The 25,534-nt window shown below is 43.7% G+C and overlaps 1 protein-coding gene across 7 annotated transcripts in view; it reads right to left on the bottom strand.

The window, feature by feature from the left end:
* casz1 (castor zinc finger 1) overlaps positions 1-25,534 on the bottom strand; it is a 169,480-nt gene that overhangs the window by 24,165 nt on the left and 119,781 nt on the right. For 4 of the 7 annotated variants that reach the window (XM_063464901.1, XM_063464904.1, XM_063464902.1 and 1 more), the window contains exons 1-4: positions 23,850-23,943; positions 9,438-9,998; positions 3,151-4,051; positions 1,305-1,370 (exon numbers count right to left, since the gene is read on the bottom strand). In XM_063464901.1, the coding sequence (XP_063320971.1) occupies positions 1,305-1,370; positions 3,151-4,051; positions 9,438-9,998; positions 23,850-23,928 (1,607 nt within the window). In that variant the 5' untranslated portion in view covers positions 23,929-23,943. Of the gene's footprint in view, positions 1-1,304; positions 1,371-3,150; positions 4,052-9,437; positions 9,999-23,849; positions 23,944-25,534 lie in introns of those variants that run through there. The other 3 variants (XM_065469673.1, XM_065469674.1, XM_063464903.1) reach the window with 1 other exon arrangement.

The raw sequence follows: 25,534 nt of genomic DNA, 5'->3' as shown, positions 1-25,534 counted from the left end.
AGAGATTGCAGCGCATCTCCAGTTACAATAGAGATACACAGATCAAAGTGCCGAGGCAATGGTTGGTGCATGAAAGCATTTAAAGAGTGAAAACTGCAACTAAACACTACCACGAAAGCTCTTTAAATCATCAAACTGTAGCGTGGTGGAGAGATGAACTTTTTTTTTCACCCCCCCCTCCTCCCTTTCGCGACACACGTGGATACAAACACATTTACAAAGCTGCTTTTTAGTGTTACTGTGCACTCATTAGCCTTGGCTCTAAAGAGGACACTCCCCTGCTTCTACCTCCCCTCTCGGTACTACATTTGCCCTTTTTATGAGCCCTCCTTTTCCATTTTTTTTTCTTTCCTCCCTCCTCTTCTTTGCTTTCCCTTTTTTTTTCTCAACCCCAACACGGAAATTGAAACTGTATCTGGGCTTATCTGCAACCTCCCCGTGCATCAACTGCCGAGATGTTTAGACAAATTTTATGCATTATGCAGCGCAAATATCAAAACAGTTCTTGGCAGTGCCAGCAGAAGCCTCATTAAAAATTCCTTAATTAAATCTTCTTGCAAAATGTAATCAGTCCAAGGAAGGGGTTTTGTGTGTGTGTGCGTGTGTGCGCGCAGAAGAGGATGTGTGTATGTGCGTGTCTGTCAGTGCCAAGGCTTTGATTTGTGCCCTTCATGTTATGGCTTGGAGAAGTAATCATTAACGCCAAAGCCACTTTGGCTTTTCAAATGCTGTTTTTCTTTCTTTTTAAACGGAATAAACAAACAAGCGATAATCACCTTTCTAGTGTCGGCTCAAGATGAATCCAGATTGGGAGGACATTGTTCCGTGTCCACTGAAACATAAGATACCCACCCTCCCGCCCCCTTCCCCTGATGCTTTTGTCTCTCTTGGTGTGAATGACTGAGTTTTTAGATCAGTCGCTTCCTCGCGTTTTCAACAATAAACTGCAGAACCTCGAGAAGAACGCGGCCTCATCTCATATCCTCTCAACGTCAGTCGCAGCTAATAATACAAAGTTGCACGAGGATTATGTTCTTCTTAATGTTTTAGTGCTTTACACACTGTGAGCATTTATTCAGCCAGTTCCAGTAAGCTATCATCAAGCCATTTCTCTTTCATTACCCCCTCATCCTTCAGATTCCACTCAGCACATAAATTTGAGTCTTTTCTTAATTAATTTACTGCACACAGACATTCTCATACCACTGAATAAAATGCACCATAGGTGGATAATAAAAAAAAGCATTGCCTCTGTTTTCAGTGCGTTTTTTTCATTGGTGCAGCACATTGAGGGATTTGCATACCTGGCAATATATTTCTGGTAGAGGTTGATGTCGTCGCTGGCGGGTTTATCTGGTGGCAGACCATTCCTAATGCAAGAGCAAACACAAAGGAGACAGGATTAATGGTGAGGTTGGGCTGCCTGTTGTTAATAAAAACAAACTGACACAATATTTACTTACAAGCCGCTCCCAAACTTTGGACTATCAATATACATTTTCCTGTGGCATAACAGCGTTTTCGTGCGAAGTATGAATCAAGGATGGAAGCACACACACTTTGATGCATGGTCTCCCGACCAATGAAAGGCAAAATGCAGGAGCAAAAGGACATTAATCTTTTATGGGGGTATTTTGGTGAGTGCTCATATGCAAAACGGGATAATGGGCACATGGAGAAAAAGCTCTGAAAATGCCTTTTCGGATACTCTCTAGAGGCTCGGGCTCTAATGTTGATGTCAAGTCGTCTCCGATCAGCCTGGACTCAAACAAATATGTAAGGCAACACCGAGGATTTAACTGCGCAGGATCAAGTTCGCTGTGTCGGTTTCGAGTCAAATGAATTAATTTTAAAGCGGGAAATCAAGGAACGGTCCTTTTTTGTCACCTGTGTTGGTTTTGATTCCCTTTATGAAGCTGGCAGCAGTAATGCCTGTATAATAACAGTCATAACACAGTATTGGTCCTGTTTGCTCCCTCGCAGCAAGTGGCATTTAGCTCCATGTGAGCAGCTCCACACAGGGATGACCTGAGGTTAATCTGGCCCAGAGGGGAAGATACACTGCCAGACATTTTCCCTAGTACCCCATCGCCTCCCTGTATACAAGCACCAGACTGGGTCAGTTAGCCACGACTGCAGCTTCACTGAGCCCTAACCTGACAAAGGCCAAAACCTGAGGGAGGGGTGCCTGAGGGCTCTTGAACAGTGTCTTTGATAGGTCTTGACTAACTAGAGACAAGGTCAAAACCAATCAAACAGACTCTGGGAGCTGTTTCCTACTGGTAGAGCACACGACTGTAGGTTAGCTCCCCAAACCCCTCGTTTGGTTCCTTTAAAGTGCACTCGTCAGGCAGTGTTGAGTCGGCCCCTGTGACTCGCTGGGAGGTTAGTCATGGCTCCAAAGTAATTAAAGGGAGAGTTGTTACACCCTAGCCAAACGAAGGAAGTCAGTCACTTTGCGATGACTGTGCTAAATCAGTCTCCACGGAGTGCTACAGCGAGTAAACAGTTCATGCGCCTTCGCAACTCATCATGTCGTGGATCTATTGGGCGCTATGCGCCATTTCACACTACATTCCCGTTGGCTGCTGTGAAGGTAGCAATTACCTTTGCGTGAGGCTAACTGACTCACAGTAGCAGTTAAGTGTATGTGAGCCTCACATTAGCTCCAAAGGGGTTCCACTGAGAGAGACTCAGAGTGTACAAGGCAGACAAGGCGGTATCCACCAGCAAACTTAAAATGATAAATTCAGCGGCAGGCTATGTAAGTTTTTAGCAGATTTCAGCAGAGTTATGGATTGTTTTGGTGCAAAATAACACATGCAATATGTCAAACAATATTTTAGTCACATTTAACAAATTCCCAGGGAATTGGGAGACTGTAAATCAGATGCAAGTGGGTAACTACTATCATTTCTTATCCAACAGTCTGTATATTTTAATCATCTTTTGTTAACTAAGGACATAAAGTTGTATAATTAACTGGGTGCAGAAGGTCCTCTGTTGTGTTGCTCAAGGCTCCCAAACAGAAATATACAATTTGTTGCCTTAGTTCCCCTGTGAAACACAAATCTCATCATATGAATCATAAACATTTTCTGCAAATTCTTTTTACAGCTTCTATAAATTATAAAGTTTGAGGACACTCACTTAACAGAGGACACAGTGCCAGTGGTGATGGAGTCAGTCTTGGAAAAGCTGGACTTCAGGTAGTCAGAGGCATTGAAACTTATGTGGCCCGCCTGGTCCACTGTAAGCCCCGGCGCTATGCTGGCTCCAGGTGCGCCTACAGCGGGGACACTGGGAGCTGCAGGGTTCCCCGGTGGCGGAGGAAGGACACTGGGCACCAGTGAGGCCTCGGGGTTTCCTGGCATTAGCTTTGGAATTGTTCTGATGTCATATTTTGAAGGGCGACCCACTTTGCCAGTCTTAAAGGCGATGGAACCACCCATGTCAGGGTTGCCCTCACCGGGTTTGAAGGGGAGCAGAAACTTGATGTTCTCCAGGTCGTACTTTGAGGGTCTCTTGTAAGCATTACCATTCTGCTGCTGTAAACTCTCGCCCATCTTCAGCTTCTGAATAAAGAAGTCATACTTGGACGCTCGGGAGGCCATGTTCTGCATGTGAGAGGGATTAGCTGGCTGAGAATTACCCAGCTGAGGTGCTACTGGCTGTTTGTGGTCCAGGCTGGAGGGGTAAATCTGTGCCTCGGCTCCTGGTAGACAACCAGAGGTCTGGAGCATGGTAGCGCTCTTATCTTGAGCCAGTTTTGAGTTGAGGTCGTCTGGTTTAGGCGGGGAAGTGTGCATGGGCCAAGGTAGGGTCTCTCCAGCTTTTAGCTTGCGAATGTACTCTTCGTACTTGGAGAAGCGGGCACGCCGTGAGGCCTCCTCGCTGCTGAGGGATGAGGGGTCTGAGGTAGCAGCTTTGAGCTTTTCAAAGCTGATCTTCTTGGTCAGCTCATCCCTTACCTGCTGGTCATCATAACCGAACATTCCCAGAAATTCATTCATGGTGTTGGCTGCATAGTCTCGCAGGGCAGACGCTTCTCCTGCACAAAGACAACAAGAAAAGATCTCCTATGTAATATGTATAATTCCGATAATTAAAGTTTTTCCATTAGCATATATTTAATGTGTACTGATCTGTCGAGCAGAGAAATTAATCACAAGTCAACCCATTGCTCAAGACATCTTAATCAGTAGTCTAATTCAGGTCACTCAATCAGTCTATGAAATGATTCCCTCTCCCTTCATACTTACTGATGCTCGCTAAAACATGTGTTAATGTATTTTTTCATCAAGTTTGCTAGTTACAAATGGATTAATCTGGTAAAGAGCAGAATATATTTTGTCATGCAAACTAATGAAACAACATTCTGTCAACAATAATGCTCTATTGTGGTCATGCAAAATGACTAAATTAATATGACTGCATCTACTGCGAGTGCACGTGTTCCTTTACAATAAATGTTTAAAAATAGCTGGATGTTATTTTTCTGGTTATTTCAAACGATAGCAAATTTGACAACAGGAAAAGTGCTTCTGCACTGCAACCTACAGCATCTGTAGATGTTCGTGTATTTATGTGTCTACAAACAAGCAGTCTGAGGCAATGCTCTTCCTGTTTTGGTTGCACTGTAAGCCAGTCCTGCAGAATTTTGCAGGGGACTGTACCAAAGGACAGACTCACAGAGAAATCTAATTTTCTAAAATCACTGTGCTCCTGATATAAAAATGAACTAGAAAACTGGGCATAAAAAGCATGTATACATATCATGTGTACAAGATACTTAAATACTGAGAGTCATCCACAATATTAAACAAAACAGAGAAATCTGTTTATAACTTCTTAGAAATGTGCATTTATTATGAGTGCATTTAACCCTGAATTTTTATCTGATGACTCATTCTCACTATTATAGCCTCATATTATAAGCATTTCATATCATCCCCTTATGAAACTTGGAATAACATATTTTAAAATAACAGGCTTACTGAAGTCAACTTCAGAAATGAAAACACATTTGCAAACTGAAATATCACTTTTATTTTAAGAGTCCATTAAATTGGACAACTTCCCCAAGGACACGGGCGAAATATAGTTGATGTATAGTTTAATTGCATTATGTGGAGATTAATTCTGCCCCATTAACTTTCATCCAAGTTAGTGCATGGGGTCAGAGAGTGGGGAAAAGGCAAAGATGATTTGGCCTGAAAGCAGTGACGGACCGAGCTCTGCCTTAAAATAGAGGAGCGTTGATAGGGAGGAAATGGCGCAGCGAGAAGGCGAGTGAGACAGAAATCAAAAGAAAAACGGGAGAAGGAGGAAACACTTGTGTTTGCAGATCCAACTTTAAAAAAAAAATGCTGCTGTGCCAGTTTGCATATTACACAGGAGGCCAGAACACAGATATGCTAGTAATGCAGATGATAATGTCAACTGAGCCATGTAAAACCTTTGGCCTTCTTAACTCAAGCTTGGCACAGTCACAGGGACAGGGTCCAAAGTCTTTTTTTAAAAAACCATTTTATTGCTGTTTTCATCAGCAGAGCACACACGAGCTGGCGAGAGGTAATATCACCTACCGCCGAGGTAATTAATACACAAATATTTCTGCTCTTGTCTCGTATTTCTCAGTTATTGCTAAATCAGTCGCCGTGCCCTGCTTTTCACATCTCTTGCGCAGCATGTAAAATAATCCCCAAATTTCCATTCACTGTGTTGGGGCTGTTCCTCTGCTCAGTATGAAAGAGTATCTGAACAGATCGAAGGGGCAAGAAAAATTTAAGAGAAATAGATCAGGTATTTGTGAGGAAATGCCTACATGTTTGCCTCGGATCGTTTTATCAAATCTACCATGTTTTCACATGTACTCAAACCGCAGAAAAACATGCTGTATACACAGATTCACCGCACAGAACAACAGCTTCTTCTATACTTTTGAGTTTTTAAATAAGGTGTTCAACACATCTGAGTGAAGAGTCCTTTAAAAATATTAAAATGGGATTTGAATATATACTAAATTAGCACTTGTTGGATTTTACTGCTACTTCATTTATGAGAGCGTCTCAGGTCACAGCATATCCATTTGGCTCTAAAGTTAGGGCAGAGCCACCCACACCAGTATAAGTCAAAGTTTAACTACACTTCTTCCGTGACTGAAGAATGACAATCAAAAATAGCATGTTACTATAATTTTCTTACTTAAATATATATTACATAACACCTCAGATAAAGAGATTCAGGCCCGTTCACCATTCCTTTTGGAGGATACCTGTAACTACTGCAAAGAGAGTAGTTTCCGTCATGAGAGCGCCACGTCCCTATTTTCATATTTCCTCATGGTATTATCGCCACTTCTCCCCCCCCCCCCAAAAAAAAAAATTAGCCGAGACTCTTTGTTCATCAGCGCAGCCACGTGACGTGCTATCAATGAAAGGCAAATGATTGGACTTGAAGGGATTATGACGGGGACCGACAGGAGATAACCCTTCTAAAACACCATGTAAATGAGGTTTCTACTCAAACACTATCTGGCTGCCTCTTAATCGTGTCATGTGACACCGAGTGGGAAACTGTGTATGGGTTGAATCGAGATTGAGATGTTCCAGCGCGCCCCCCGTTAAATTAAAAGAAAAATAAAATACTCTCCCCCCTCTCTCTTTCACCTTCATCCATTTCACTGTTCGCTAACACGCCTGACATTTCTGTCCGCACTTGCTTGTGGGACTGGGAAAATCCACAAAGAAGTGGTTTCTAATCTTGACACTTCAAGCAAACAAAAGCCAACACATGACACAGACCTGCCTTGTCTATATTTGAGGCAATTAGGCTGCATTTTCCCTCCCAGATATGATAGCAGATGGGCATTATATCTCCTTTTGCTGACCAAACATGGCCATCAGTGTGGCATAGCTTCAGTGCTCGCAGGACTGAGAGGCAGAGGTGTTGCTGATGATAAAGATGCATGCTAGTAGCTATATATGGACTAATCTAGAGCCTGGATACCTTCTGAACGGTGTCAGTTTCGAACAACAAATACATAGTGTAAGCCACAAGGTTAAAAAACAAGTGTTTTCTGTTTCATCTGCAAACATGTTGAAAAGCATGCTTTTTCATAAGGTACAATAATTAAATAGAGCTATTTATGTTCATGCCATAGAGTTTAAGTGTGTTTTGTTTAAATGGACACTGTTAAGCTAATAAAAAGCAGCTTTGAATAAATGACATTATGTGCATTTGTTTGGAGTAATTTGTCTCTCTCTCACTCTCACTCTCTCTCACACACACACACATGCGCATGCACGCACGAAAAACTATGAGGCTTCAAACTTCCTCACTGTTGGGTTAGTTAATTAACAGGCAGTAAATAGAGAGGGCTTTGAAATAGCTTGAAATGAACAATAACCTTTTACAGTGAACCCAGAATTGCAAATGGAAGTCATGGTCAAGCCTGTTTGATCCATCGCTACGAGTATCTCTGTCATTGCTTTCAAAGTTTTTATTCATTGACTTTTTTCTCCCATTGACTGGCTTATGAGGGCTCTAATGCGACATCTAAATTATCTAGGAAAAGTATTCTGGGGTTTTGCACTGATAGGAAATCCGCACGATGCCTCAATGTGAGGAGTTAAATGTTTTGAAGGTCGCAGTTTCTCTCATTGATCTTGCAATGTTTGTTAATTACATTGTCACTGATGTTGTGAGAGATAATTAAGCCACTATGTTTATATGCATAATTATGTGCACTCCATATCAGCCTTTGAAAGACAGTGGCGAGAGAGAGGGAAACGGAAAGAGGGAGAGAGAGAAAGAGAGAGGGAGAGAGAGAGAAAAGGGGGGGGGATGTTTTAATTGTGAGCTGAGCAGAAACATGGCAATATAGATGCCCTAGTTACAATCAACAAAGAGCAACTCAGAAAAAAAAGAAAAAAAAAACTCTAAAGACAAGATTTGCAACTGATGCAGAATGCTCTCCCCGCAGTCTTCAAACATCGGCTTTGTTGTGAGATTTAAAATAGTAAGAGAGCCGGCGAAGGGAAAGGTGCAGGTCTTCTATACAACAGTAATGCATATTTACAGACCTGCTTTTTTTATGGCCGTGAAATAAACAAAATGACTAATTAAAACCACAAAGCCTTTTTTCATTTGCCTCTGAAATGAAACCTGCTTCATTTTCTGAGAAGCCCCTGCCCCCAATTCTGAATGAGTGTGTGTGTGTGTGGCCAGAGCCACGGCTGTACAGTGGGTGAAAACAAAAAGAAATGAAGACAAAAAGGAGCATGTGTACACGACTCTGAGGTACATACTTAAACCTAGATGAAAGCACAAAAACTGTTAAAGTGAGGTGAGCACGCACAAAACGAGACTTGTTTGTGCACCGCAACAACCGGTCTCACCTGCAAATTGCTTTTTTTCCCCCTTCTTCTCCCCCTCTACGGGCGTCTGTGAAGAAAGCTTTATCTATTCATATAACCGAGCTCTGTTTTTTCACCTTTTTTACAGCTCCGTGTTTTCAACTTCTGCTATTACAAGGCCAACGTTTCCGAATGTGTGTGTGTGTGTCAAGTTTCAAGGGTCACAAAGTGTATGACACCAAACAGCACTTTCTTTAAAAGACTGTTTGTGGCGTTAACACACGCACTCAACCTCATTCCGGGGGAGAGTGTGAAGTCTCTGCCAGCTTTATCTATTTGATAATCAGTGAATTATACCGAGGGAACATCATGTCAATATTAAACAGGGTTTACTGTGAGTCATTTACAAGAGCACACAGTATTGAGAAATTTATTAAATGAATACACTGTTGAAGCCACTGTTGTTTGTGAGAAGGTATTAAAATACTGCACTTAAGTGTGATATGGAGCTGCAATATAACTTCCCCATTTCTGACTTATTTGACAACTGATCTCTTGGATTTGACAAGAAAAAAAAAGCCAAACTCCTCCATGCAAGACTCCTCCGTGTAATAGAGGAGCTTGAAGCAGTGGCTAAGTTTAGTGAGCTTAGGGAAAAAATCAAAGACTCAATATGTAATCCTGGGTGTAATATGAAGCTTAGCCTGGCCCTGCCATGCGCTCTTAGCCCTCAGCTGCTGGGAGAATGCATAAACGCCTAAATGCCTTACGTTGTAAGCCTACTCCAGTTATGAATTTCTTCGTACAGTTAAGTTCATGTTTTCCCCCCCACTGGCCCGCCAGCTGAATCTCTGTTTAGAGTAATAATGTCACTGACTATTCATAATGTAACTCTAGAGTTTCCCTTTCCAATAATGGACACGCTTAAGCTTATGTGGATGTGGCAATGTCACCTCTCCTCTGTCTAAGCCTTTGAAGGCCAAAGGTAGTGTTGCTTTGAGATGTACCGTATGTGAAAGGGTCATTTAGAGGACGACATGTGAAAGAGGATGCTTAAAGGACACAGTGAAAATATACCTGGAGAGGAGAATGGTGCTTGGCGATTTTGGGCCTCACTCGGCGGCATGTAGGCGTCATCTTTTGAAGGCCTGTCTTCAGCTTCTTTGTCTTCAGGGTAACTGCCATCTTGAGACCCCGCCGCAGGCTCGGCCTCCTCTCCATTGTCTTCCTCATCGCTGCAGCCTTTGGGCTGTACCATGTACACGCCCTCAGGAGGGCCATCTTCGTCATTGCTGACTTTGAGTTCTTGCTCCTGCTCGTCGTCAGGAGCTGGGGGCTCATCGCCGTACTCGCCGTTGACCCACTTCTCAATGGCCTCGCGCCGCTTCTGGTCCTCCTCTAGGCTCTGATTTAGGCTCAGGCTCTCGGGGAAGTTGGTCTCGTTGTCATCGTAGTGGGAGCTACCGCGCTCGCTGTTGTCTGCTACACTCTGGTCTCCCTCTGCATTCTGGGAGCTGCTGTCGAACACCACCTGGCGGCTCAGCTTGGCACAGATAGCGTTGAGTTTTAGGCCACCTTTTCTTTTGGCGGCCATCTTGGGTTTTCCTGAGGTCGTTTCAGTGCATAAACTCCTTTCAGCTGATGGAAACGAGAAGAAGACAAATAGAAGATTAGCGAAGTTGCTCAATACCACAACTATCTGTGTTACAGCTCGAGTAATATTATTTTTCTCTGAACGAACGTCAGCAGGCGCGCTTTCAGTGTCACCGGAAACATTGTTCGAACCTGCTTTTTCCTGTCACTAACTTGTACTGATTTTGAAGATCACAATGGAAAAATAAACAGACATATACAACAGGGACTGCTGCTATTAATAACATAAAAAGCACTTAACAATAACAGCTCGAGCCTGGAAGGACACCCAGAGATACCTTACATATCTTTCTAAGTCACAGTTCTTTGGTCAGCTCAGAGTTTAGCACAATGTGGTTGGAAAAAAAAAAAAGAGAGAAAAAAACAAGCTTAAGCAGCTGAAACCATAGGCTGATAGATATCAGACCCCCTACAGTAGTACAAGCTGCAAATACACGGCTACATAATCCTTCACATGACAGCGCTATAGAGACACTGTGAAATGTTATCTTCACTCTCACCTCAAGAGGCTGTGGTCCTGCCACTGAGTGGGGGGGCTGTATAGCATTAAAGCTGTCAGGATGTGGAGTGAAAATGCTGAGCACTTTTGGCCTTTTCAGAGCCCCGATCTCTTACCGGTTATTAAGTGAGATTAGATTTAGCGACTGTCCTGTTTTCTCTTTCCTATAAGAAAAACGGCGCGCGTAAAACGCCGTCTCTGTATCTTGCACATCTTTACTTCAGAAGAAATTATGCATCTAAATGAGTCTCAGCGTTTTATTTTTCTCCCCGGTGTGGCCTCTCTGAACAATAGCACATGATAGTATGTGCTTTGAGGCAGGAATGGGTGGCATTATTTCAACCCAAGTGGGGCTATCTTTATAACATGTCCTGTGATGAGGCAGGAACAGCTGCATGTGGCATTCCATATCCAGAGCTACCTTTTTAGGGCAGAAACTGCACTCTGTTACCTTTCGCGTTATTTCCAGAGCAAGCAAAAGTTCATTCACCCAGCAGCAATTTCTGGACAATTTGCAAGGAGGTTATTTATTTTTTTTAAAGTCTGAGGTGACAGTGACTAAAGAGCATTTATGATATATATATTAAAAAAAAGAGGGTGGTACAATAACCAGGGATTGTGCTGCGTGTTGCAGCTCAGCGAAAAACAGTTAAAGACCGAACCACATCAGAGATCTTTCTTCTTGCGTGATGGCGTATTGAATCTTAACTCAGCCACACTGTTGTTAAGATAATGCACAATATTGACTTACGAATACACCGTTTCAGTGGAGAAAAATGCGCGATATCAGAGGTAACAAAGTTCTATCTTAAAGACTCGATTCACTTTCTGTATCAGTGAGTACGAGCCTCTTCATTTTCCCTCAGCCATAAAGCCAAGCACAATCATGTGTGAGCCATTGCCTGCATTATGTAAATCACATCGGTGCAACATAAAATCCTGTTTTCATTTTCTTTTGCAAAGCTGTGGAATCATTAGAGGATATGCAATTTGAGGGAGTTTACAGATCACCCCCGTCGCCAGACAATGCACCCCCGTGCTACCCACACATGCTTTCTCAGTTACAGTATTTACATTGCGGGCTTCCTCTCTGAAACAATGACTTCAGGAATTATGTAGTTTTGAGGGGCCCGTATATCACAGGCACATTACGGTACAAATTTAGTGTCAGACAATTGCAGGCGGGGGGTGAAAGGGTCACCTTTAAGAAGACAGCAACTTTGAGAAGGGGGGGGGGGATCAGCTGGAAAAACTATTAGGAAGTGGAAGACATAAATTTTAAAGTTTTTCTTTTTTTTTTTTTTCAGAAATACTCTCCAAAGGAAGATTGAGGTCATTTGGGTGTTGCTGTGGAGGTCATTTTTTCTATTTACTGTGTTCAGTATTTCATGCTTTAACTACCGATTTCCTTTGTATTGCCATTTCGAGCTCCTTGTAGGAAATGACCCCTACACAGTTGTTTCTTTCCATTAGCGCCTATTTATGTATGATTTTGTGTTAACAATAAGGAGAATGACTGGCGCACCGAGTGCTACTGATTCAGTATCTAAGCGGGCCATTAAACTGAATTATCAGACATCTTAAGCACATATTCAATGTTTTCTTTTAAAGGTAGGGCGTGATTTAAAACAAATTAAATATTCTGAGTTTCCCTCCGAGGAAGAACATGCTGCGATTCAGTGCTTTATGGAAGTAGTCTGAACTATTATTTGTGCTGTGGGTTTTTTTTTTTTTTGTGCTATTGCTTACAATAAGGATCACTATGGTAACGCTAAGCTGTTTACCTCAAGTCGTTTGTGTGCATGATGCCGTACAATGAAATAAAATCTGTGGGGACTTAGATGAAAGAATAACTTTTCCCTCTGGGACCAACTCCCCCAACCTCCCTGAGAGTCCAGTGAGCGTTCTGCCTTATTAATGAATATCAGAAAGAAAAACAACACTGTCACATGCACTGGACATTATTTACAGTCTGTTTTAGCCTGGTGTGCTAATTGTCAAGGAAGGAGACACCTCGGTAAGCACTGGGAGTTGGGGGAAAAAATAGGCAGGTCTGAATTCGAACACAACAGCTGAAACTAATTTTTCCCAACTGCTTATGTTAGCGGTGACATTATTTTTACTGGAAACAGTGCAGGACCGCAAAGGAGCGCCATGCAGTGTCTGTATAAGGCCAAAACCTGAGGAAAAAGTCAAGAAGCTATTTTGAATACATTTCGACAAGGTCAGGTTCTTTTTCATCTTCAGTCAAAAATAAGCGCAGTGGTGCATAAGCGCAAGTTCTGCTGGGTCCTGCTTCTTCTCAGAGGTGGATGACACAGCTTGTGTGAGAGTCTAGCCCTCCGCGCTGACAGAATAACTCCTCCTCTGCTCCGAGCCCCACAGGTCTTGTTGGTTTTTTGATGCAGAGTGTCTGTTTGTGTGCCAGAATGATATCATGCCCAATCAAGTGGTGTTTCAAATCCTAATAACGCTGTTGGAAGTGCATTATTTGTGTGAACGTGCACAGACTGTAATCAAGGCTGCTACGGGTAAAAGGGTGTGGGAGTTAACAATGGTCGTGACTGCGCGGGGTCACGGCTTTACCTCTTTGTGACACAAAAAAGGAAAGAGTGGGCAGCTTTCGTTCCAAAATACGTGTATAGTCATATTACAGAGGATGTAAAGCCACAAGTGTAGCATATAGAGAATTGAATAACTTGACTTTATTGTTAATTCAGAGAGCAGCTAACCCCCCCATAAACAGCCCAGCTCCCCGCAGCGTTTCAGTTTGTATGGAGCAGGCACACAGGAGGGGTCTGTATATAAGAGAGGTAGATATTACCTGTTTAAACTGAAGCTTATCTCTTCAACTAATCAAACACAGATACAGGGCCTGTTGTAGATTCCTGCTGAGTTTCAACATGACTGACACAGGGACAACCCCCCCACCCCTCCGCAATATCTCAAGTTAATTAATACAAACAGGGTCTGGGAGATGTCTATTCAACTCAGGATTATTTTACAATATGCAACAGAGAGGTGCATTAGCTCTTCAAAAAAAAAAGAAAGAAAAAAAAGGAAAAAGTCTAGTTATAACTTCATGAACCTATGGCAGATTAATCGACAAGGCTGCAGCTCCCAGGGTGTAGCTCAGTGAACCTTTCATGTCTCTGGCTCTCAAGGGAGATGTATGCGCGAGTGTGCGTGCATGTGTGTTTCAGGGAAATCACTGAGCCACACACAAACACGCGCAGACAGTCTTGAAAATTACCATGTTTTTATTTTTGTAAATTTACGGCTTGCAGGAAGAGAATGTTTTCCTCTTCTACTCTCTTCCCCCTCCAACCCTCCCCCCCCCCTCCACCCAGCCCCGCTGTATGGTAGGGAGGCTGCGGCAGCCGCAAGGAAGTCAAGCGGAAAGTCACTGATGGACAACTATGCCATTGCACCCAGACCCCAGCATCTGGCCCCTCTCTCATTTTTATTACAGAAGAATAACAATAAGCAGGTCGCCGACCCCGCCGTGAGATTTTGCCACAGTTTTCTAACAGTCGGTGCAGCCGATGCTGAGAAATTTCCATTTTTCCACATGCATATTTAATTGAGTTTTGTCCCAGTGGTGCGGAAATGATTTGTTTTTTGCTCTCTGTTCACTTGACTCCTCTTCGGAGTCGCTAACCCTGATTAAGACGTTCCCGTTAATTTCCCAGCGCACACCTTTTTTTGTGCATTAATGGTTCTGATCGTCTAATTAAAACTTCTCAGCTCGGCTGCTGATCACCGCTCGTTGTGCCTCTGACCTGAAGTTTTAATTGCCGCATCAGAAGCGATAATAATAATTTTGAGGTTCTGATGATTAAAAACAATGCCATTGCCAACTAGTTGATAGATGGGGGTTTGGGGTGGGCACATCTGAGGAGTTTATGCAGAGTAGAGATTTACAAAAGGGGCTGTAAAGGAGGCTTTATATTACCAAGGAGCAAGCAGGGTGGGTGTGGGGGCTACTGCAGGTTATGTGGAGGGGGGTGGCAGAGCATATGGAAATCTCCCAGCCCTTCTGTCCCTCAGAGTCTTCCTAAGGAAACAGGTTTGGCTGGGACTGGGACTTAGCATTCCCCACCTCAAATCTAAATCTGCCACTGCCTGATCCACTTTGGAGCTCTCCTTACTTGGCAGGTTTGCCAGGTTGGGGACGAGAGAGAGGGAGAAAAAAAACACACACACAGAGAGTGCAAGTGAACGACCGATGAAGGCACATAAAAGATGACGACAGTCCAATACCTTCTGCTTATTTTCATAAAAAGATAATAGCGCAGTATGCACGATACAAAAGGCACATTGTTCATAAAGTGACTGAAAGGAAAAAAGGAACCTGTGGTGAACGTTGTCTCTGTCATAAAACATGATACTGATGAGATATATATGATATGTAGATTACTGTCAAAACAGGAGAAGTGAGTTGCTTGTGATCTTTTTTGAAACAGTACTTTCACACTGTACTATTCAGATCACACAAACTGCAGTAATGATAGGAAATGATTCAGGCATGAAGAGAGAGGCTGCACACGGGAAACTGCCACCAGCACCAATGTGTCACATTTTGTTCTTTTTATAAACCACTGGATTTCTATTGGATTTTTTTTTTAGGTTTAGTACAAGATCAATGTTTTTGCTGCCAAAGCTACTGTACACAGCAGGCCGGCAGACACATTCATACAGTGCAAAGACACACTGACATAAAGTCAGGAGGTAGCTTTCTTCTTCTCCACCCTGCCCTCCCCCTGTCCCTCTCTCTCTCTCTCTCTCTCTCGCAGATCTATTTTATTATTAATCAGTTGGTTGCACATCTGCCTGCTTGTTTTTTTTTTTTTTTGCCTTTTTTTTTTTTTTTTTATCAATAAAGCACTTATTGCTTTTAGTCTAGAATTTGACCTTGCACATTGTCTGCTGTCTTTCTGAGGCTGCTGACCTTGAAGGACCTGTTTGGACTATTTCACTTCAGTTCAGTCCACAGGCTGTTAACACAAGCCCTCAGCCAAGTGCCACGCTCCCGTCACACCGCCGTAAAACACAAACAAGACACTGCAGGACAAAGGCGGACACAAACGGCCCCAGTCACACACTCGCCGAATGCACGGGACAATGGCTGAGGAAAACAATGTATATTACGAGCATAGACGGAGGACGAAAGACTCTGAACTTGAGGGCAATCAGGCAGGAAAGTTGAGATCTAAGGACAAATACGCCCTCCAGCTTCATCACAAACAGGGTAATTATGGGATTTTCCAGAATAGAGGACAAGCAAGCTAAAATGGTCTAAGGGAGAGAAAAAAAAACAATCTGACATGAGTGACAAGAGTCATTCTGACAGCTACGTACCAAAACAGCCAACTTTTATTCAGTTTGCTGCTTAGGGTAATTCATGGGACACACGGCCAACTTGTTAAAATTGTACATCAAATCTGGACTCACAGCTGGCACCAGATGATGACTTAATTTGCAAGTGTGTTGCAGGAGGCAAAAAAAGAAATAAATAAATAATAAAAAAGGCTTTAAAAATACACAATTGCACATGGCCCCGTGCTTCCACGGACTGAAACAAGGGAAATTTATTCTTGAAGCTTTGTTTTGGAGCTCGTGTTCAGCTTCAAGACACCGGGAGTGCAATTTGATAAGCCAACCGCCATGGTAAATGAGCAGACGACCCCTGTGTCCCTCCCTCACGGTTGCTGTTCTTGGTGAGGGAGCAAGGCAGTGTGGGTAGTACAGTGCAGAAGGGGCTCAGCGGTGCACCTCTCGAGGGCCCTTGAGCTAATATCTGTACAGATTAACTGCTTCAGTTGTATTTTGGTCACGGGGATCTCTCTTTGCCTTTGTGGCTTGTTGGGAGGGAGCAGGGGAGATGTGTGCCGAGCGTGTGTATTACGCTCACGCAGTGTTAGTTGCGCTCGTTCTTCAGCAGTGAAGTAAACGATCTGCTCGCCTAAGAGGTCAGCCGCCCCTGGACTGACGCGTGTCACTCCACATTATTATCTTTGGGGCCGTATTTCATTTACCAGAATCCAAAAGTACGCCGCTAAGTAAGTCTTCGACACCCTCTTACAATCACCTACCACCCTCCGTTTCTCCACAGGACACACACGCAGGCGCGCGCACACACCCAGTGTCAATCCTCCGGGGTAAACTCAGCACACGCTGCTCCATTAGTTATCAATTAATTCTGGAAATCTCCACCTGGCATGCACACGCCGACGAAGCCAGCGCATGTACGTAGCACCAGTCTCGACAGGAAGTCGAGGAGAGCGTGCCTTATTTGACTACGAGTGTGGGTGAGAGAGTGTGTTTGTGTGTCCATGCGGGTGGCACTTTTGTCCATGAGGTTAACCTTGATATGAGGCCCTGTCAGGCCAGATAATGTCAATCAATGACAAGCCCTCACAGATAACCCCTAATGTGAAGCCTAAAAAGCAAAGCTGTTTAGATCTTTAGACATGCCCCCTTTCACCAGCATATGAATTGCATTACAAGGAAATGAGCTGTGGCATTTCTTTAATAAGACTCTTAAGACATTTTGACAGCATATAAGGCCCTGTGCCGTAAAAAAAAAATTAAATAAGGCCCCTGCTGACAAAGCCTCCTCACACACGGCAGCGTTCTGATGGGCAGACCCAAGTTCCTGTTAAGTGGAGGAAAGGAAAAGACAAGGGGGTGGGGGGTGAGAAGGGTGGACCTTTCCCTCCTCTTTCTTTTTTTTTTCTTCCCCCGGCTCTCAGGGACTTCTTAATTGATTTCCAAGGTTATGTTTCAAATTTGTTTTTCAGCTACGGAGGCCTTGCGAATGAGCGCACGAGTCAATGTTTTTCATCAATTTCCCTAAATTCGGCCCGGTTCACACCGCTCTCCTCAGATCCTGCCGAACCCCACTCTCGTCCCACCTCCTTCCCTCTTCCACCCCCTTTTTGCCCTTTTTTTCTCCTCTCCTCGAAAAAGAAAGAAGGAGGTGACATTAACCCAAGAAAAAAAAAAACAGCAACAAAAAAAAAGAAAAAAAGAAAAGAAAGACGTATTTCCAGACAGGATGCCTGCGCTGACAACATCGATCCCCGGCCACCATTAAAACATTTGCTCTGCCTGACAGAGTTTTGTCTTTTGGACTTTCTACACAGCAGAATGAATCACAGGTGCCTGTTAAAATGTCATCGTGCGCAGCTTTTGCAGCCGGTCTAAAAAACAACAATTCGGCCTTTTTACACTCTTAAGTTTTTACCACTTTTCACAGTTTTGCATTTCAAATAATTCAAGGAAGCACAATTGCATTTTGATCAAAATACACTGTTTCTCAGTTTAAGGGAGGAAGTGATAAGAACGAATCTTCCTGCTTGCAGGAATTTGCATTTTTGTTGTTTTTTTTTTTATCCCATGTGACTGCGAATCTCCTGCCACAACTGCTATGCTCTACTTTTCTGACAAGCAGCATAGATGTGACTACAGGGTTTTGTGATCATACAAGACATTTCAAAGCGTTTATTTGTACCGTGTGTGGTTGGGAAAGTGTGGTTCGGTGCACAAGCCACTGTAAACATACTGTATATGTTAAGTAAAACTGTTGTAACCAATATTAAGTGTGTGCTGGTGTGCTGCATGCCTGTTTGCAGGTTTGTAAACAGCAGGGCATTGCGCTCTGAGCCCTCCTCCTGCTCCTGTATGTGTCGTGGCTGCAGGTCACATCATTTGCACTGAGATGCCACACAGTCCAAAAAAACAGAAAATGCACACTGACATTTCGACGAGCTGAGGAAAAACTGATCCACAGTGGGTTTAATAAATACTCCACTGTGTCAGTAGTGACAGCAGGGGAAAAACAGCGTGGTTTACTGAAAAAGTTCAACACGAACTGGAGGCAGAAATAAATGTGGCAGTTTTCACTTAAAACAGGAACATTTGTGTTTCTGGGAGTTCGGTGGAGGGAGGAATGTGCTGTGACTGAATTTGAAGGTGTGATAAAACAACACTCACAATAAGGGGAAAAAATAAAAATGAAAGAAGCAAAGCTGCTTTACAGGAAAAAAGAATGCTGTCTATTTTGGGTCTCAGTATACAAAAGGAAGTGCCGCTAAGTTGACTCAAACAAATAAATTTGCTTTTGATAAAACCACAGCAACTACTTTTGCATTCTACACCAAACCCACTTTGTTTCCTGCGTCTTTATCTTCATGACTTGCCACATTTGTGAGAAGCCACTCAGTAAATTGTCAAGCACAAACAAGCGAAGGCTTTAAAATGGTGCAGTGTTGATGGCTTAAAGTGTAATTTTATTTGAAAAGTGACAGTTTAAAGGAAGCCAACATGGAGCGCTTGCCTGTTTGCGCTGCAACCAGCTGCCCGCTTTACATTTCTGCAACATTAATATTCCTCTTATTATTATTTTAAAGTGAAAACGGATACTCTGTTGAAGTGCAAATCTGATGAATTACAGGAGCAGATTGCTGCTATTAATTATTAAAACCTATTTTATAAATATTCAGGTCTGTCATGCATCTAATAATGAACGCTTTAGAGGAGGTTACTTCCTGCGTGCATCCTAATGTGTCAGAAATATCGCTTTTAATCACACTCGTGTCAGCGAGTGTGCCGGGTTTGAACCTGCCGAAAAAATCTAACAAATCAAGGAAACTCAGATGGCCAACTACTGTGCTCATCACAGCTTTTCCGTTCCTGCTGTTTCGCACGATCCAGGTTTGTCTCCTGCCCCGTCTAAAGACAGAGTGAAAACCTCCCAGCTCTCTGCTGCATTCTTACTGTGGTAATTTGAATGGAGAATAATGCATCGGCAGCACTCTACCTTCTGGACACACCTAGTCCCAGTGCTACTGCTGCCATATGCCGTGTTGATACATATTCATAACACTTTCTCGCGTGTGTGAGCGATGAGGCTTAAATGAGTGTATCACAACTTCAAATGGGAAGGAGGGGGGGAAAGGAAAACAGAGAAAGCCGGGCACAAAGAAAGTTGGACAACTCTTCCCCCATTTCCTCGTTTCTTAATCCTTTCCCTGCAAAGAAAAAGTTCAGGCGTTCGGGTGCTGGGAGGCTACCCCGGCGCTTTTTGCGATGGATACACGAGAAGCTGCGGAGTTCTGGGATCGGCTTCCAGAAGCTGCGCGAGGCGGCGACTGTCAGTGGTTGGATAATCTGTCAGGTGGGCCGGATGGCCTCGCTGGTAGGATGAGAGTCAACAGCGCTGTAGCACGACCTCCATACACCCCAGCAGTGTCTACATATGCTGCATAGGGCATACACACAACCTGATAGGCGCGCACACACAGACACACTGTGCAGCGCTCTAAGATTAACACTGTCAGAGCTACAATGATACCCCTTCATTATCTGCACACGGGGCCTCCTTCATGCGCTTGCTTGCCTCACTGTCCTCTCCACTGCTTCTCTGTGGAGGTAGTAATTACTAAAGCTAACATTTCTTTCTCTCTGCGCCTCCACCTACCCTCCACTTCCCCATCATTTCGTTCTCTTTATGCAGCGCACTCAAGTGCCTTGCCAGCTTTTTGCCAACTGATGACACAGCTGAAGGTACGCCACTGTTGATGGCAGTACCAGTGTGACTCCCCGCGTGTATGTGTGAGCGCCGTATTATGAGATTATGCCCAGCTGATGTGCAATAAAGGCGCAGTGTGCTACCCCAGATTCAGATCAGTCAGCTGGGGCAAACGCTCATTGTGGTACAGCAACGGAGAAATTGCTTGATGTACCACTGCAGTATCTGTTGTACTATACATTGTTGGTGTAACAGGCTGGGATCAGAGAGATGTTCCCTCTTTCATGGCATTTTTCATTACCAACAATGCTCTCGCTCTATAGCTTTCTTCTTCCTCTCCCACTGGAACTATGGCTTTATCAAAGGTGATAGCTTGCTCAGGCACATTTTCTCAAACGTCTTCTTCAGCCAGCCATTTCCCAAGCTGCTCTCGGGTAAACGTCACTCATAAAAACTGGGGAAGATTTGATGGTGAGATCAAAAAGGGAGGAAGGACAGCGAGGAGAACGGGGAGACGGAGGGAAATAGGAATGATACCCTCCTCCCCTGCCTGACACCAGCGACTGCTGAGGGTAATTCCTCCAAGCAGGGCCTCTGTTTTCAGAGGCAAATACAACAAAACGCGGGGCGCTGCCACGAGACATCAAAATGGGCGATTTTGACTTCAGAGGGTCTTCAGATGCTTGAGGAGTTGTCAGTGTTGAGCCAGTGGGACTGAACAGAGAGAACAGAAGGTACCAGCAGGCTGTTAACAACCGATACGGGAACCACGCCAGAAAGATCGTCTCCTCCCAAAATGCCAGTCGGCACCAGATCACTAAAGGCTTCCACCATACTGTAATATCCCACCTGAGCACTTTCATCTGTTCAAAGTTAAATGGCTTAAAAGTTTATCAGCTGCTCTATGCCAGCTTTGTATGTGATGGGTGCTGTTTGCTTGTTTGCCTGCTTGGTTATCTGTTTATCACCAAGATTACCCCAAACCTACATAAAACCTGGAGGATAGGAGGAGTATGTTCAAGCAGTGTGGCCTTTGATAACTTTTTTTTTTTTTATTAGTGGCGGCGGCTCTTCTAGCTGCACCACTAGGATAAGATAAGTTCGACATGTAGGTGCCTTAAAGGCAGAAAGACATTTTTTAAGAGTGAAGCTTCAACAGGTGCCCCGAGATAATTTATCAGGAATTTTATTCTCTTTGCTTCGCAGAGAGAGATTTTCATCAGCCAATCAAAATACTTGTTTTGTTCTTCGGAGACCTGAGCTGTGTTGTGACACGCTGAGAGGGATGTCCGTGTTTTCCCCTGCGTTGTTCCCGCTCATTCTTGGAGCATTAGGCTGACTCTAAATAGCCTGGAGGAGATTAGGGTAGCTCATATTCAAATGCACTTTTCTTCTAAAACCCCACTCCACCAGTGGGCCAAGGAGATCAGTGCAGGAGCCTGGTGAGATGGTAGTCAGAGACGATTGTGTCACGTATAAATCAGCACACAGGAGGAAAAGAGACAGAGAGGAAGAGTAAGAGGGAGAAAGGCTGAGGTAAAAGACAAACAAGTGTTGGCTCTGCTATATGAGTTTAGTTAGCTAGAGAGTTAGTGCGTGAGTTATGGCTAGCGAAGGGCTGAGGGACGCTGTATTTATGAGGGGACTGAGTGAGTGTTAAATCCCTGGTAAGAAATAAAGTCGTCCCTGAGCGAACGGGGGAAACATTTCACTCAGTCTAAGAGGTGCCTTGAAAAAAAATGAAAGCCATCCCTCTTTCAGGGGAAGCACTAGTCTACATTCACTAAAATTGCTTTATTCCTTAAAAATGCCATAGATCACATCCAAGTGGACAGAACCTCATATTTGAATAGAGAAGAGGATTCTGTGTGTGTGTGCATAATATCAACCAAGTTCAGGAGCCAAGGAAAGGGAAAGAATCTGATTCTTCTAAAATTGCATGCGGATTTTGTGAGGGATCTTTGGCTAAGAGAAGCTGCCAAAACACACAGTGCACTTGTTGCAGTGCAAGGGTTCATCCAAGAAAAGTTTTCCATTCTGGTTTACCCAGGGAAAAAAGTAGGACTTTTTTGTTTTCAATTTAATTATTTGATATATCTCAATCTATTCTATCAAACTAGCTAAGCCGTATATTTTTTTCTCACAGACAAACTTGTCTTGTTCTGAGGAGTCAGACTTGAAAAGCCTGAAACAAAGGAAGGGGCCTGGCCAACGGAAAAGGAAAAGCTTAACACTGCACTTTGTGCACATCCAAGTCTAACTCAGACCTCGCTCCAAACCCCTGCAGTAGTAATAACAATTATTACTTAAAAAGGCAATATTTTTGCATTAACTTAAAAGGCTATATCTTTTTCTTCCTCTCCAGCCTGTGCGGCCTCACTTACCCTAAGTATCTTCATAAATCACCAGTTACTGTTAACATGTACTCCACAATTCAGTCATCAATCTCCTACCAGGTCAGAGTGAAAACAGAGGGGGAAATGTCTGCTTAGTAAAATGTCTCTCTCGTGAATGCTGCTACCACCACCCACTACTCAAAGACATATATGTGTGCTCCCACACACACACAAACACACGCACACATCAGTTGAATAACAAACACTACAACCAAAGCAAGCCCTATGGGACATGGGAGTAGAGCGGTTGCCAGATCGCTACGGTAAAGCAAGCCAAATTCAATTCTGACCTCACCTTTCACTCTGCTGCTTCCATTTGTTATAAAAACAAATAAACAGCAAGTGTGAAGTTGGAGTCGGCCAACTTCTGCCTCGACAAGAAATATCAGGCCCGGGCTCAAGCGGTGTGCTGCTTGGGAGACAGACGCCCACAGGGCCACATGTAAATCTGTGTTTATGTTCACAGACACAGTATTTATTTAACCAAAAGAAGAAAATCTAATTGTACACAAGGAGGATTATTGCTCTCAGAACCGTGTCTCCACAAGGGAAAAAAAGGACTCTTTAGCCTTTCTTCAACAGACACTGTTTACATCAGCAGAGTGGAAAATCCCTCCGATGACAAACCGCTCCATCACAACATCTGTATCTAAACAGCCAAATCAATCTCGACCAACACCGCAAATTACCTCACAACAGATCTGAAAGAGGCGCACTTGACTTCAGAGGAGAGGGATTTATGTGCTTTTCAAACAATTTCTAATTTTAGTTAGGTTTATTTACACATAAATATCAATGTATAAAGTCTAACGATATTTCCCTCTAAAGCAAGTAAAGACCACACAAATTTAAGCATTAAAAACAATACAATGTAAAGCCCTTAAAAGTGTTTATTATTTAATTCAATTATTATTTTAATTTAAACAAACTTTCCACCATTGACGCTCATAGTGCTCTAAGGCCTGGCACGAAAAGTCAGAGACAAAACTTTTGACCGAGCAAAAATGCCGTTAAGACGAATTTACATACACGACTGACATTTAGTGCACTATGGGTGCAAATGCGCACAAATATACATGGAAACGAAAATCTTTCTTTCTTTTTTTTTTTTCCAGAAAATGAACAGTACACCTGCTATTTCCTCACTCTCTCACACAGACGTGCACACACTTTGACACCACCCACTACATCACTACACATGCGTGCCTGACTCATGCCAACTGCAAATAGTAGCAAACCCGTTCATCTCGAGGTAGCACTCAACTCCTGTGTGTGAGTGTGTGTGTGTGTGTGGGGAGGGGGGAGTGGAAGAGACAGAGAGAGAGAGAGAGAGAGAGAGAGAGAGGAAGGGAGGGAGGAAGAGAGAGAGAGAGACAGAGAGAGAGAAAGGTATGTGTGAGTCTTACCTGGCAGCAAACCGCCCTCTGCGCTCTGTCTCACCTCTCCCTCCTGCCCTGGAAGAATTCTCTCCACAAAGCAAGGCATTTTCTCCACAACTGCTCTCTGCCAAGGCTCTGCTCTCTCTCTCTCTCTCCCCCTCTGTCTCTCTCCCTCCCTCTCTCCTTCACACTCCTTTCCTCTTTCCCACTCTGTCCTCCTCTCTTGCTGTCTATCTCTCCTCCCTCCTTACCCTCCCCCTCTCTCCTCACAGATGTCGAGGCTGTGCGAGTTTACCCACTTTACCAGTAGGGGTCCTTCAGCGCCCTTCTCCACCCCGTAGCCACATGGGGGAAGAAAACACACACATACACACGCACAGACACACAGGCCCCAGGAAGAGAGAGCCACTTAACGGGCGCCCTCCTGTCACTGCTACAATGAGAGCCCTCTGCAGAGTAGCGCGGCTGCACTAGCTGCGTGCATGTGTTTGTGCGTCTGTGTGTGCAAGTGCGTGTGTGAGAGATAGACAGGTATGAAGTGGGTGGCGTGCACCGGGAGCTGGCCCTTGGCCCTTTCCAGCCCCGTTGAGCTAGGCTCGGCCCTGGCTCCTGAAGTGTAGTACAGTAGAAGCGCACTCCCTCACACACACAGACACGCAAACACACTCATGGGCATATGAGCGCACAGATTGACTTACAGTGGGTCCCTCGGAGCCAGCAGCCAGTGAGGGAGCGAGAGAGCGAGAGATTGTGGGCACGCACAAGCACACACACTTTCACTGGTACGCTACACAGACACACACTGAACAACTGCTGCTGTTTGCTACGGCTGCTGTTGACAGTGATAACATGCGCTCTGTGCCCTATGTGTGTGTCGCAGCGCACATGCACACATAAACACACACATTCAACACATAGCAGATGGCTATCGGCTCTCATATTTCAGGTCTCTGTTCCATCTTTTTTTTTTATTATTATTTTAAAAAAAGAAAACAGTCTTCATTGACACTGGCATGTTAGATTTGAAGTCTCTTAGCTAGTGTACAGTGGGGAATTTCTAGTTTCTCTCCGACTTGTGGGGCACTTTTCACATCGCAATATCAATACTGGAGAATATTAGCTGTCCTGTTGAAGAATGTCAGATCTCCGTTTGCCTTTGAATAAGAGCAGAATCCCCCTGGGTGAAAATGCGAAGATCTAACTATAACTAAGAGTTTAAATAAGCTTTTAATTATCTTTTGTGCATGAAAACATGTTAACAACTCAATTAAAAGTGAATATTAACCTAAAACAAATATAAAATTGCCGTCTTACAGTAGACAGAAGAGTCGATGCAAATGTTGTTCGCTTATTAAGTCATAATTGACACAAAGTGAAAGAAGATTAACAATGGATGGAACTTGATCCCAGAATTTTATCAAATATTGCCCAACTTTTATGATAGTTAATATTGTACAACAGCCCTGATCTTGATCAGGATCTTTAGCAGTTAAAATATCAGAACAGCAATTATCAGGTTGAGGTGAGTAGGTTTTTCCATTTATTGCCACCTGGAACAGGATAAGGGTACCTGCACCCAAGACGCGATATCCCGGACCTGCCGCAGGTATAATTTGAACAGAGGGTGGATCACCTTTATTTGAGTCAAACAAAGCCTTCTAATGACACAAAAATAGTCACGACTTGACAGACAAGCCTCCAACGCCCAATCA

This window comes from Pelmatolapia mariae, linkage group LG20 (genome assembly GCF_036321145.2).
Source record: "Pelmatolapia mariae isolate MD_Pm_ZW linkage group LG20, Pm_UMD_F_2, whole genome shotgun sequence".
NCBI classification, from domain to species: Eukaryota; Metazoa; Chordata; class Actinopteri; order Cichliformes; family Cichlidae; genus Pelmatolapia; species Pelmatolapia mariae.
The sequence above is the reverse complement of the archived record's forward strand: the minus strand, read 5'-3'. Positions and strand labels throughout refer to the sequence as shown.